Here is a 12185-nt window from a genome sequence, read left to right as displayed (position 1 = left end):
GCCCAACGCGAGGCGGCCAAGCGTCCTTTGATTTACATCCATTCCTCATTGCACCTCTGACTTCATGCACACCACTGAGTTCCCAAATGTAAGCCCCGGAACCATCACACCCTTCCACAGCCCTCGAAGCACCTCGTACCTATTGTATCCCCATAAAGCTCTGTGCTTCATAATTGCAGCATTCCTCTTTCCCTTTGCTACCGATGCTTTCTCTTGTACCTTTATATATCTATCCCCCTCATTTACCCATACTCCGAGGTACTTGTACTCGCTTACCCTCGGTATTTTTTGGCCCTGTATTAAGACCGTATGGTCTCCGTGATCATTGAATACCATCAATCCACATTTCGTTGCACTAAATCCTAGTCCCAGAGCCCCGCACTCCCTTCCGCATATATCTGCCAGTCGCTGTATCATCTTCACTGTCCGCAAATAAGACAATATCATCAGCATAAAATAGACCTGGAAGCTTCTGCTCAACCATCGCTCCGACCTGTTTGTGTGACAAATTAAATCCAGTGTTGCTACCTTCTAGCGCTTTTTCCATCCTCGCCATGTACAGCATGAATAACAGCGGGGACAAAGGACATCCCTGTCTCAGCCCCTTGCTAATTTCAACGCTGTCCTTGCTACTTATTCCTTCCCATTCTATACAAACTGTATTTTCTCGGTATATTTCCCTCAAAAGCTGTGCACAGTCGTCACCTATGCCCACTTCCTTCAATATATCCCACAAAATTTCCTGATTAACGTTGTCATACGCCCCGGTGATATCTAGATAAGCTACGTATAAGGGCCTGTTTTCTATTTTAGATATTTCTATACACTGGGTAAGAACAAACAGATTATCGTCTAACCGCCTGTCGATTCGAAATCCATTCTGAAGTTCTCCCAAAATATCGTTTTGTTCTACCCACGCTTCTATTTTTAATTTTATGCCTGCATCGCCCACCTGTATAGCACCGATGTAATTGTTAGCGGTCTATACGAGCGAATGTTATCCTTTTCTCCCTTGCCTTTATAGATTAAGTTCATTCTACTTTTTCGCCAACTGTCTGGTATTTCCCTCTCCTGTAAGCACTTTTCTACGGCTTTCAGCAGTGCTTCTTTAGTGTTATGTCCGAGTTCGTTAATGAGGCTGACGGGAACCCCATCTAAGCCCGGAGTAGTGCGCTTAGGAATTTTTCCTTCGGCCTTCTTCCAATTGAAATTCTCTAGTACTACATCTTCGTCGGTTGCACTCCTTTGCGTACTTTTACTCACCGGGGGAATCCCCTGGGGGACCTTTTTAAACGAATCAGCTGTTATCTTTCGGATGTAACCTAGCGCTTCATATCCTTCCAATTTATTTCCTCCTTCATCTACCATATGTTGTTGCACTGTGACAGACCTCCTACCCAGCGCTTTTAGGTGGCTCCAAAATATCCTAGGCGCGGCCTTCTTCTTTTCGCGAATCTCTGTCATCCAGCGTTCACTTTCAAATTTAATTTTTGCCTCGATTAATTTCTGCACAATGGATTTTTGCTCTAAATATATTTCCCATATTTGGTTGACTTCGTCCTGTGGCCGCCTCTCCTTTTTTGCCTATCTGTGCTCCCATGATGCCTGGCGTCGCATCTCGATCGCTTCCCGGATTTCTTTGTTCCACCAACTTTTTGGCTTTTTCTTTCCTTTCCAACAAATAGTTTTCTTCTCTATTTCCATTTCTTTCGTGATTACATGTAGCAGCTCACTATACTTCCAGTCTTTGCCTGGTAGTTCGTCTACTTTTTCCTCGACTCTTGCGGCTATATTTGTTATTTGTTTGTCATTTAGATACGAGCTGCCAAACTTTGATTCTATGTTCTTGTTTTCAGTTTTATATCCACCATCTTTATGGCCGGCGGCAGCGCGGCGCCACCGCCGGCCAGTGGCTGCAACGAGTTTCGCGCAGGCGCAGTACGCGCTGTGAGTCCTGCTCTTTCGTCGTCTGCTTCCGCGCTGCGAATCGTCGCGAAGCGAACCGCTGACGTGACGAAAGAGCACGGGGCACGGTGCTCAATGCGTCTGCGCGAATCTCGTTGCAGCCGACGGCCGGCGGTTGTGCCGAGCTGCTGCCACACGCTCCGATGTTCCCTTTAACAGTGGACCCCTGTTACATACGCAGCGCAATTTCCACTCCCGCAATCGAACTGCTTTGACGCCGAGAGCCACCGGCTTTGCTCACGGAAGAACAACGTCTAGTGTGTGACCATCTTGCATATCGCGACCGCCGTAGAAACGTACAGAAGTGAGGCAGCAGAAGCATTGCCGGTTACATCAAAATGCATTGATGGCAATGGTGTTTTCGGTGAAGGGCATCGCTTTTTTCTTTCGCCTGTCACCCGGTGAACTGAACCGCGACGCCACCATACCAGCGCACGAGGCGGCGAAAGCAGGTAACATTTTGGGCGTTTCATAGACAAAGCGAGATCTTCCCTGTAAAAAAAAAAAAAGCGCACAGTGACGGAATAATTTTGACATGCTAACGCCAGCTATCCTTACACCACTCTACACGTTAAACTCTACATGTACTGCAAAACTTTAAAAAATTACAGTGGTACATTTTTTATTGGAAATCCCTTACGGGAGAGCTGAAGCCATTTGCAAATGAGATACTCGATTTCAGTAAAATATGCTGTGCTAAAGATCTGGAAAGAAAGAAAATGTAGGCTAAAGCAGAACAGACACGTTTTTTATGCACCGCCTGCAAACCCCTTAGGAGGCTAATCCGTATTAATAAAATCAAATTGCATCCACCTTAGGTGCAATACCGGTGAGCAGTGTCGCCAAGTGCGCCGTTTCAGTTAAACTCAACTGCGGTAGAGTGGCGTACAGGAGCGTTGAATTCGCGCTTGTGAAGCCATCTTATCAGTTGCGTACCCTATATCTCCCATTATGTGCCATGGAAGCGCGCTTTAGTGTCCCCTCAACATTCCTCGTTATCGGGCTGGGTTTCATGCTGCTCCTGAAATACATGGCGCACGCGTCTACAAAGTGTGCCACCATAGGCGTATCTACCAGGGGGGTGGGGGGCTACCCCGCCCCCCACTGAGAAATGTTGGGGGGCGGAGCCCCCCCCTCCCCTCCCCGACAGTGGTTATTGTCGGCTGCAGACTGGGAAACTAATAAGTCAGGCAAAATTTTACTTGAACGCAGCAATAACGTAATTTCGTAATAAAATTTGTCCTACAATTCTGCTGTGACGACTGTCCGTGTTTCATGACCACGCACTGTAGGCTACCTGCGGTGCGGGCTGCCTATTCTACGCTTGTGCATCTTGCGCTCGAGCATTTCAGAGGAAGCTATCGCTCAGCTGGGGCTCTATAACGTTACAGCAATCTGTCATGATTTTATTTTGTTCTACCTGGCCTGAAATTTACGTAATCGGCGACGCAAATACGGGCGGGAACCAGTAAACGTTTTATAGCCCTATGAAACGCTCTGTTATTTCAGGAAATTTAGTTTCTTTCTTTGAAAACAATTAGCATCGCCACTGCTCCATTCAAGCTGCTGTGAGTTGATGAGTGTGCAGAAGTGTCGAGCATTTTAGTTGTGCCTAGCTAGGAGATATAAAAAAAATTCCCACCTCTGATTAACCTGCTTCACCTTGCTTATATGGTAGCCTGCAGCGGTCGCGGCGGCTTGTAACAAGGCAGTGGAGTCGAGCACATTGAGAAGCCCAGCTTTCAAATTTGCCCCGTTACTTGATCTACCTCCCCACCCAGGGAGATGATCAGCGTCCACGGTTTTCTGGACTAAGAAGGCTGCCTACCTGCAAAGGATTGTGTCTGTTCCTAATAATGTTTATTTCTCTCTCTGCCTCTCTGTCAGCAACGATGAGTTCGCAGACAGTTTTATACGCGCGAAAATAGCTCAACATCGTTATACTACAATTGATAGTATCTATTCTACACATGAATCCGTCTCGCCCGCTGCTATAAGTAGCCGCTGCCAATGTGATCAGCGGCAGCCTGCTTGAATTACGTTCTGAAAGAGACACTGTCTGGCTATTTCGAAAAAAAAAATTGTTCAGCTCAGTAATGCGCTGCTTATTGTGAAGACTTCATTTTAACGCCGCGAGTTTTTGCATACTTGTGACGTCGCCCATCAAGGAGGCGATTTTATGGCACACAGAAATTTTTTGACGAATAGCAAAGGACCAATGACCAATATTACGCCGTATTGGAAATAGTTTATTATTATTTTTTTCTTTACGCAGTCATGCGTAAGTGATAATTGCGCGGTGGATCATTTGCACGCAATTATCACTTACGCGTCATTTGTTCCGTCGTGTTACGAGCAGGCGCTGTGAGCATGACCCTGAAAATTTCGACCAGTCATTAACAGCTAACGACCTATACGGAAGGAAACAATGCGGGGTAGTTTAACGTCATAATCGCCCAGGTTTTTTCAGAGAAATTTTGAGCTTAAACAGTTTGCGTAGGCTATTTACTAGGAACAGCCGGAGGGGAGGAATAAAGGGCCACTTCACTGCTTTCTCGTCCACCCGCCATCCAAGCTCGGAAAAGCAGGAGGGCAAGGAACGACACCTAGTATATAAATTCGTAGTCATTATAATCTTATAATTATACACAACCACCTTAATGTGGTTTCCATAAATATTAATCGACCGAACTTGGTCTTCTTCTTTAGAAATATTTTATATTAGAGGGCTCTAACAGTAAAGAAATTGGCACTCGCCTTATCCTGAAGACTTCTGCGAAGTACCTTGCTTTGTCAGCCACTTGTTTTGTTTAATAAGTGAGAATTTAAGGTACTAGAGTCATAGCAGGTTCTTCATACTCATCGTATTTACAAGGCCAAACTGAGACAGTGAAGTTTGCAGATGGAATGCTCAGATGAAGAACAGGTTAAATCACTGTACATGTTAAACTTCAACGTAATATTTCCAAAATGTTATTAAACACTGCTCCGTTGTCGTGGTATATAGGACGGCCCAGCCTGCACAGTATGTGCAGATTTTTCCTTGATTTAAAACAGTTTTGAAAAGCAAATCATCTAATCATCTCTATAAATATAAGAAATCACGTCAAATTCCGAGAAAATGTAGTTCTCTCTCTCTGTCCTCTCTCTCTCTCTCTCTATATATATATATATATATATACACGTAGGTTATGCGGAGTCTGTCTTCGGTTGCCGTAAAATAATTAGGACAAAGGTATACGCTTCTAAAAAACTGTTTATTTGTCGACGTTTCGATCGGAGACCGATCGTCATCATGATGAAGTTTGCAGATGGAATGCTGATGAAGATCGGTCTCCGATCGAAACGTCGACAAATAACAGTTTTTAGAAGCGTATACCTTTTTCCTATATATATATATATATATATATATATATATATATATATATATATATATATATATATATATATATATATATATATATATATACACACACACACACACACACACACACACACACACACACACACACACACACACACACACACACACACACACACACACGGCGGACAGAGTAAGAGTCGCCAGCACCCCCCCCCCCCCTTCGCGAACGAGTTGATACGCAACTCCGTACCACTGCGGACGGCTTCGTCCGCCATCTATTTATCAAGGGCCTGCAGTCTCGCGGATGGTAAATAAGATAAAAGTCAAGCGAACAGCCGTCGCCGTTTACGCGGGAAGCAGGATATCTAATCGTGCACTTCCACGGCGCCGTGACGCAATATAGCGTCCGGCTCTCGCGAAGAAAGCTGTTTCCTGTCTTCACGTCGTTGCAAACGACAGCGTCGAGCGTTACTGACATGAGATGAGGATCGCCGTAGTAGGCGCGGGCTGCTGCGGCATCACTGCCGTCAAAGCATGCCTCGAAGAAGGACTAGATGTGGTATGCTTCGAGAAGGCGTCAAACTGCGGCGGGCTATGGTGGTACCGGGAGGAGACGCCAGGGTCCGGTATCGGTACAGTGATGCGTTTCACCGTGGCGAACACCAGCAAGGAGATGTCGTGCTACAGCGACTTCCCGCCGGACAAGGACGCGCCGGTGTTCATGACGCACTGGCAGACCTTAGAGTACATTCGCAGCTACGCGGACCACTTCGGGGTGACATCGAAGATTCGCTTCAACCGCGAAGTACTCAGGCTTGATCGAGACGGCACACTGAGGATCCGCGACGCGAAGACCGGACAAGAGTGGGAGGACGTCTTCGACGGCGTCCTGGTGTGCACGGGTCACCACGGGTCCCCTTCGGTTCCGGACGTTCCGGGCCGCGAGCTGTATCGAGGGCGAGTGATGCACTCGCGCGACTACAAGTACGCCGACGACTCGTTTAGGGATAAGACGGTGGTCGTCGTGGGATTTGCGAACTCGGCCATGGACGTTGCTGTAAACCTCAGCGCCCTGGCGCGACAGGTACGAATCTCTATTAATCAATTAATCCTGCATTAACCGAGAAACATAATAATAATCGTTGGTGTTTTACGTCCCAAAACCACGATATGATTATGAGGGAGGCCTTAGTGGAGGGCTCCGGAAATTCTGATCACCTAGGGTTTTTTTAACGTGTACTAGATCTAAAGTATACACGGGCCTCTAGCATTTAGCTTCCATCGAAATGCGGCCGCCGCGGCCGGGATTGGATCCCGCGACCTTTGGGTCTGCATTCGAGCACCGTAAGCATAGACCACCGTTGCGGGTGACCCACAAACAGTTTCACATTCAGGAAAACAGGAACTTGCTCATGTTTCATTTCTGGGCTTGGATAGTGCATTTCCACACACACACAAAAAATGTTGTCATTGGAGGCAGAGCACAAGTATAGTAATTCAAAAGAAAGTAATCAATTTTATGTATTATTAGCAAATGATAGCTACGTCAGCGTATCCGAAATGCTACTTTAGTCTACAAAGTCTAAAGCGCTGCCAACTCCACAGTTGGCTTTATACTTAGCAAGTAGAACGCACGCCCTACCTCGGTGGTCTAGTGGTTATGGCGCTCGACTGCTGACCCGAAGGTCGCGGGATCGAATCCCGGTCGCATTTTCGATGAAGACGAAAATGTTTGAGGCCTGTGTACTTCGATTTAGGTGCACGTTAAAGAACCCCAGGTGGTCGAAATTTCCGGAGCCCTCCAATACGGCGTCCCTCATAATCATATCGTGTTGTTTTTAAACCCCAGATATTATTATTATTATTATTATTATTATTATTATTATTATTATTATTATTATTATTATTAAGTACATCACCGAAATATGAATGCAGGACCCACGGGCAGGATTTCATTAAAGCATATTGAATTAATTAGACAATTCAGAGTTAAAGGAGACTGGTGCGAATGTCTGCGAGCATTCAACAAAGATAAGGAGATCTTAGCCCTGTTCAATAAAAAGGCATTTTATGCGGATATCAGGTTTTAAAAGTTTTAAGTATTAAATGCAAGGGCTTTAGATCGAACTGGGGGTAGCTTTAGGGTATAAATTCCCATCAGTGGCCCATGAACTGATTAATGAGAAAGAGATTTGAATCTCTTGCACTTGCCTCAGTGCAGGCTATAGCGATTGCCTGTGTTCAGTTGCAGGTTTTGACCAAACGTTCGTGGAAAATATTGCGACAGAACGAAGATACTCTAGCCCCACAACGACCATCGTATCGCTTCTTGATACACTGAGCTTGATACCTGAAGTGTCTGATAATGGAGGAAAACCCAACGCAATATCTAAATCAGCGTTCTAGGTATGCTAGAGCGAAGTAATATACGCACGCTGTCAAAAATTATTTACAGATAATTAATCAGCCCAGTATTTATGTTTTTATTCTTAGAACGTATGTCAAGAAATAAAGATGAATAAGTTGTTTTAATTTTCAATTAAAATAGATCTAGCATACCGAGAACGTTGATATATAGGCAGTTTTACCATTGGGTACGCAAAGCTTTGCGTGAGCGTTTGTCGCCACTGCGCGTGCGTCGTTCGCTATCCTCTTGGTTGCACACGTTGAGGGACGAAAATAGCGTGTCGTACCAAACAACCACTAACCCTACGAGCCCTGGTCTGAAACTGCCTGATGTCAGGAAATACAAGCAAACAAGCAATAAGCCGCACAAAACTGCGATCAGAATGGGACAAACCGCTTTGCTCTGCTGCAACCCCGCCACGGTGCGGTTATGGTGCTCGACTGCTGACCCGAAGGTCGCGGGATCGAATCCCGGCCGTGGCGGCCGCGTTTTCGATGGAGGCGAAAATGCTTGAGGCCCGTGTACTTAGTTTTAGGCGCACGTTACAAAACCCCAGGCGGTCGAAATTTCCGGAGTCCTCCACTACGGCGTCTCTCGTAATCATATCGTGGTTTTGGCACGTTAAACCCCAACAATTATTATTATTATTTGCTCTGTCGCGTTAGCAGATCATGTTTGTTGTGCCGTTGCCTTTTTTGTTTTTTTTTCTTGCGCATGAACAGTGGTGGCAGATTGAACACCATGATGCGCGTTTGCAGCACGTGCTCAGCATTGCGCAGTGTCGGGAACACGTTTGCATAAACGGCAGAGTCACGCGTTCGAGCACGCGCAACTTATATTGTTTGTAAGCACGACAGTGACAACGCTTGGGTCCGTTACGAAACCACACGCCCTTCAAAAGAGAAGCGGGTTTTTTTATTTTTTTACCCTGTCTTTGTTCACACACCCTACCCTCCGCGGTGTTATGGTGCTCGTCTGCTGACCCGAAGGTCGCAGCATCGAATCCTGGCCGCCGTGTCAACATTTAGATGGAGACGGAAATGCTAGAGTGCCGTGTACTTAGCTTTAGGTGCACGCTAAAGATCACCAGATGGTCGAAATTTCCGGAGCCCTCCATTACGGCGTCCCTCATAATCATATCGTTGTTGTGGGGCGTAAAACCCCAACAATTATTATGTTCACACATTCGCTTTTTTCGGCGCTTGTTTTACTGAAGTGCTGCCGCAGAAGCATTCGCGCTTTTTATTTAGTTACTTATTTTGTGAAACCTTTCTTCTTACGTCGTATTTCTAGCATTCCAAGCAGTTCCACTGAATGACCTTAAAATTAAAGTTCAGTCTTTGGATTTTTGCATGCCAAAAGCGCAATACGATTATGAACCACACAGTAGTCGGGGACTCCGCATTAACTATTGATCACCTGTGGTTCCTTAATGTGAACCTGAATTAAAGTATCCAGATGCCGTTTCAAATTTCACCCGTATAGAAATGTGACCGCCGTAGCTGTAGGAATCCAAGCTCGCGACCTCGAGCTTAGTCGCGCCACATCTCCGCTCCTAAGCTGCCAAGGCTGGTAGCTTAACAGCTGCCCAATACGACATGCCTCACAATCATATCCGGTTTAGAGACGTAAAACGTCATTATATATTTTTTATATAACCGTGTTGATGATATCTGTGACAGCGCTAGCTGTATTTATACCAGGCCTCTCAAACTCGCGTCCAGTGGGCCACATGCATGCGGCCCGGCCCGAACATGGGGGTCTTCAATAAGTATGTTCATGAGCTACACAGATGCGACTGCTCTGTGAGGCACCCCATCCAGTCACGATGTGTTAAAACATAACCGTGGAACAAAACCTCTAAATTTCAGAATCGGCGTTCAGATTTCAGTCGTTCTGGATATCGGTATTCATATGTTTCTGGAATTCAAACGTCGGCAATCGCCCCTTCAGAAATGATGCATAAATGAGATACATAAAAGGCCTCCTTCCAAATGGCAACTTCACCTAACATTTTGTTCGAACCTCTCCTATCCTCCCCCCTTCTTTACCTTCCCGGCCCATCGGGAGACTGAATTTGGCCACTGCGGCCCGCTAGCTGATATGATTCTATGATTTCTTTTAGAATGAATACTTACCAACTAGCTCAGCTCTCTGTTATTCTAAGCTGATATGAGTTTGAGACCCCTGATATATACAGTGGATGCTACAAGTCTGGTTAAACTCCCTGCCTTTCTCTCGTTTTATTATCTCTCTCATCTTTCTGAATAAACATTGCAGAAAGTGGCGCTCCGTGTGTGTATAGTATGACTCTCCATCTGTCCTTTGTCGTCGTCGCGCCTTACACTTCAAGATAATCGTTGTCACGCAGGTCTTCGTGAGCACAAGGCGGATCAACTGGATACTCCCATGCCACTACAAGTCCGTCCCTATCGACGTGTACGTGCTAAACCAGGCTCGACTCTGGCTGTACAGCTGGCTTCCCCTCTCATTCTTTAACCGATTCGTAGTACGAATGGCGAACGACGCATGGGACCACAAGGCGCTCGGCGTCCAACCTAGTCATGACGTGATGAGTCAGGGCCTGGTCATCAACCAGTACATCGACGGCAAGATCCTGGACGGCACCGTCAAGATACGCGGACCGCCGCAGAGGTTCACCGAAAAAGGGCTCGTCATGAACTACGTCGAGGAAGAAGTGGACGTCGTGGTCTTTGCCACGGGGTTCACGACCGGTTTGCCATTCCCTACCGACGCGCTGCCCAGAGACGGCGAACGGCTCCTGCTCTACAAGATGATGATTCCGCCGGCAAACCCGAACGTCGCCTTCCTGGGTTTTGTCGACGGAAACGCTAACCTCCTGCAGGCGTTCGAAATGCAGGCCCGCTACGTGGCGCAAGTTTTCTCGGGCAAGGTGAAGTTGCCTTCCAGGGAGGCCATGGAGGCCGACGTGGCCGCCACGCAACAGAAGATGAAATCCTTCTTCGTACCCACGCCTAGGCATTCCTTGATGATTGACAGGATCGCGTACGTCGAGGACCTCGCAAAGATAATCGGTGTAAAACCAAACTACTACAAGCTGCTTTTCAGGGACCCGAAACTCTACTACGCCCTTGTGACGTCTCCCGTCCTCAACTACCAGTACAGACTACAAGGACCACACTCCTGGGAAGGAGCTCGCGACGCCATCCTGGGTTTCCAGGACAGGCTACAAGCTCCGCTTAAGCACAGTAAAAGCGGCGAAAACGTCCGCGCATATCGAACGAGCTACGTTACTGTGGGGAAGCTGTCCGCATTGTTAGTTGCCGTCGGAGCATCCCTGTACCTAAGCGGCGGGTCATTGAGAAGTGCGCAGCACAACGCTTCGCTCGCCTGTGAGAGGATGGCGAAGCGCTTGCCGCTGTTCGCTGCCAGCCCTCTACTCTTTATAGAGAAGTGGATTGTATAGCGAATGCACATATGAAGGTGCCGCTCGTATGTGTTTATAACTCTGTAAATTGACGTACGGGTGGGTACGGGTGGCTTTTTCTTTACCGAGTATATGGCTGTTGATTCTGAAACATGTATGTAACTGCAAGGGAGTATCCTACAGAGACCTACATTCACTTCTCGCATGTCTTGTTTTATGTGTGAACCTAGAAAAATCTGCAGCCTCAGAGAGGAGGAGAGAGAAAACGGGGAGGCGGGGAGGTTAACCAGACACACGTCCACTTTACTACCCTGCTGTCATGTGGTTGACAGCCACGACAATTTTCATTCTGCGTGTGTTGTTTGCACAGAACCGAAAAATAAAAAGAATCACCTGTTCATAGTGGGCCAGATTGAGACGCAAACGTTGGCGTAATGTCATAACTTGTTGAGAAAGACTTCAGTCTTCAGTGAATCGCTTAAACAGGCTTGTCATAATAGACGATATCACGCACATCAGTTGATAACGTAGTGTTCTTTGAATTCCGATGAACGATTTCTTTTGCACATTTGAAGCGCCAGATATATCAGAATCATTGGGTTACTATAAATAATAATCATTGTTGGGGTCTTACGTCCCAAAACCACGATATAATTGAGAGACGCCGTAGGGGAGGGCCCCGGAAAGTTCGATCACCTAGGGATCTTTGATCACCTAGGATCTTTGACGTGCGCCCAAATCTAAGGCCATAGGCCTCTAGCATTTTCGACTGCATCGAAAATGCGGCCGCCGCGGCAGAAATTCGATCCCGTGGCCTTCGGGTCAGCAGTCGAGCACTGTAACCACAAGGCCACAACGGCGGGTTGTTAGTAAAAATGTTTATTTAACAGAAGCACTACTAATATCACAGGGACACCTATAGCACCACACAGAAAAGGACAGGTACATGCATGCCAGGGAGGTTACTAAAAAGGGACCAATGCGGTTCAGTAGATGCTGATATTACTCGAAACAAATGTCGATGAATATCTAGCGCTTTT

At 46.6% G+C, this 12185-nt stretch overlaps 2 protein-coding genes across 4 annotated transcripts in view; one reads left to right on the top strand and one right to left on the bottom strand.

Moving 5' to 3' along the window:
* LOC119404492 (flavin-containing monooxygenase 5) overlaps window positions 1-12185 on the top strand; it is a 161022-nt gene that overhangs the window by 99735 nt on the left and 49102 nt on the right. Inside the window, exons 1-2 of one of the 3 annotated variants that reach the window (XM_037670994.2) lie at window positions 5801-6413; window positions 10108-11544. The exons of 1 other annotated variant lie outside the window; for it this stretch is intronic. In XM_037670994.2, the coding sequence (XP_037526922.1) occupies window positions 5811-6413; window positions 10108-11184 (1680 nt within the window). In that variant the 5' untranslated portion in view covers window positions 5801-5810 and the 3' untranslated portion in view covers window positions 11185-11544. Of the gene's footprint in view, window positions 1-5800; window positions 6414-10107; window positions 11545-12185 lie in introns of those variants that run through there. One more of the 3 variants, XM_049418894.1, reaches the window with a different exon arrangement.
* Window positions 1-12185, bottom strand: part of LOC119404489 (uncharacterized) — a 93744-nt gene that overhangs the window by 80910 nt on the left and 649 nt on the right. The window lies entirely within an intron of this gene.

Source organism: Rhipicephalus sanguineus, chromosome 9 (assembly GCF_013339695.2).
Source record: "Rhipicephalus sanguineus isolate Rsan-2018 chromosome 9, BIME_Rsan_1.4, whole genome shotgun sequence".
Classification (NCBI taxonomy): Eukaryota; Metazoa; Arthropoda; class Arachnida; order Ixodida; family Ixodidae; genus Rhipicephalus; species Rhipicephalus sanguineus.
This window is presented reverse-complemented; position numbering and strand designations above follow the sequence as displayed.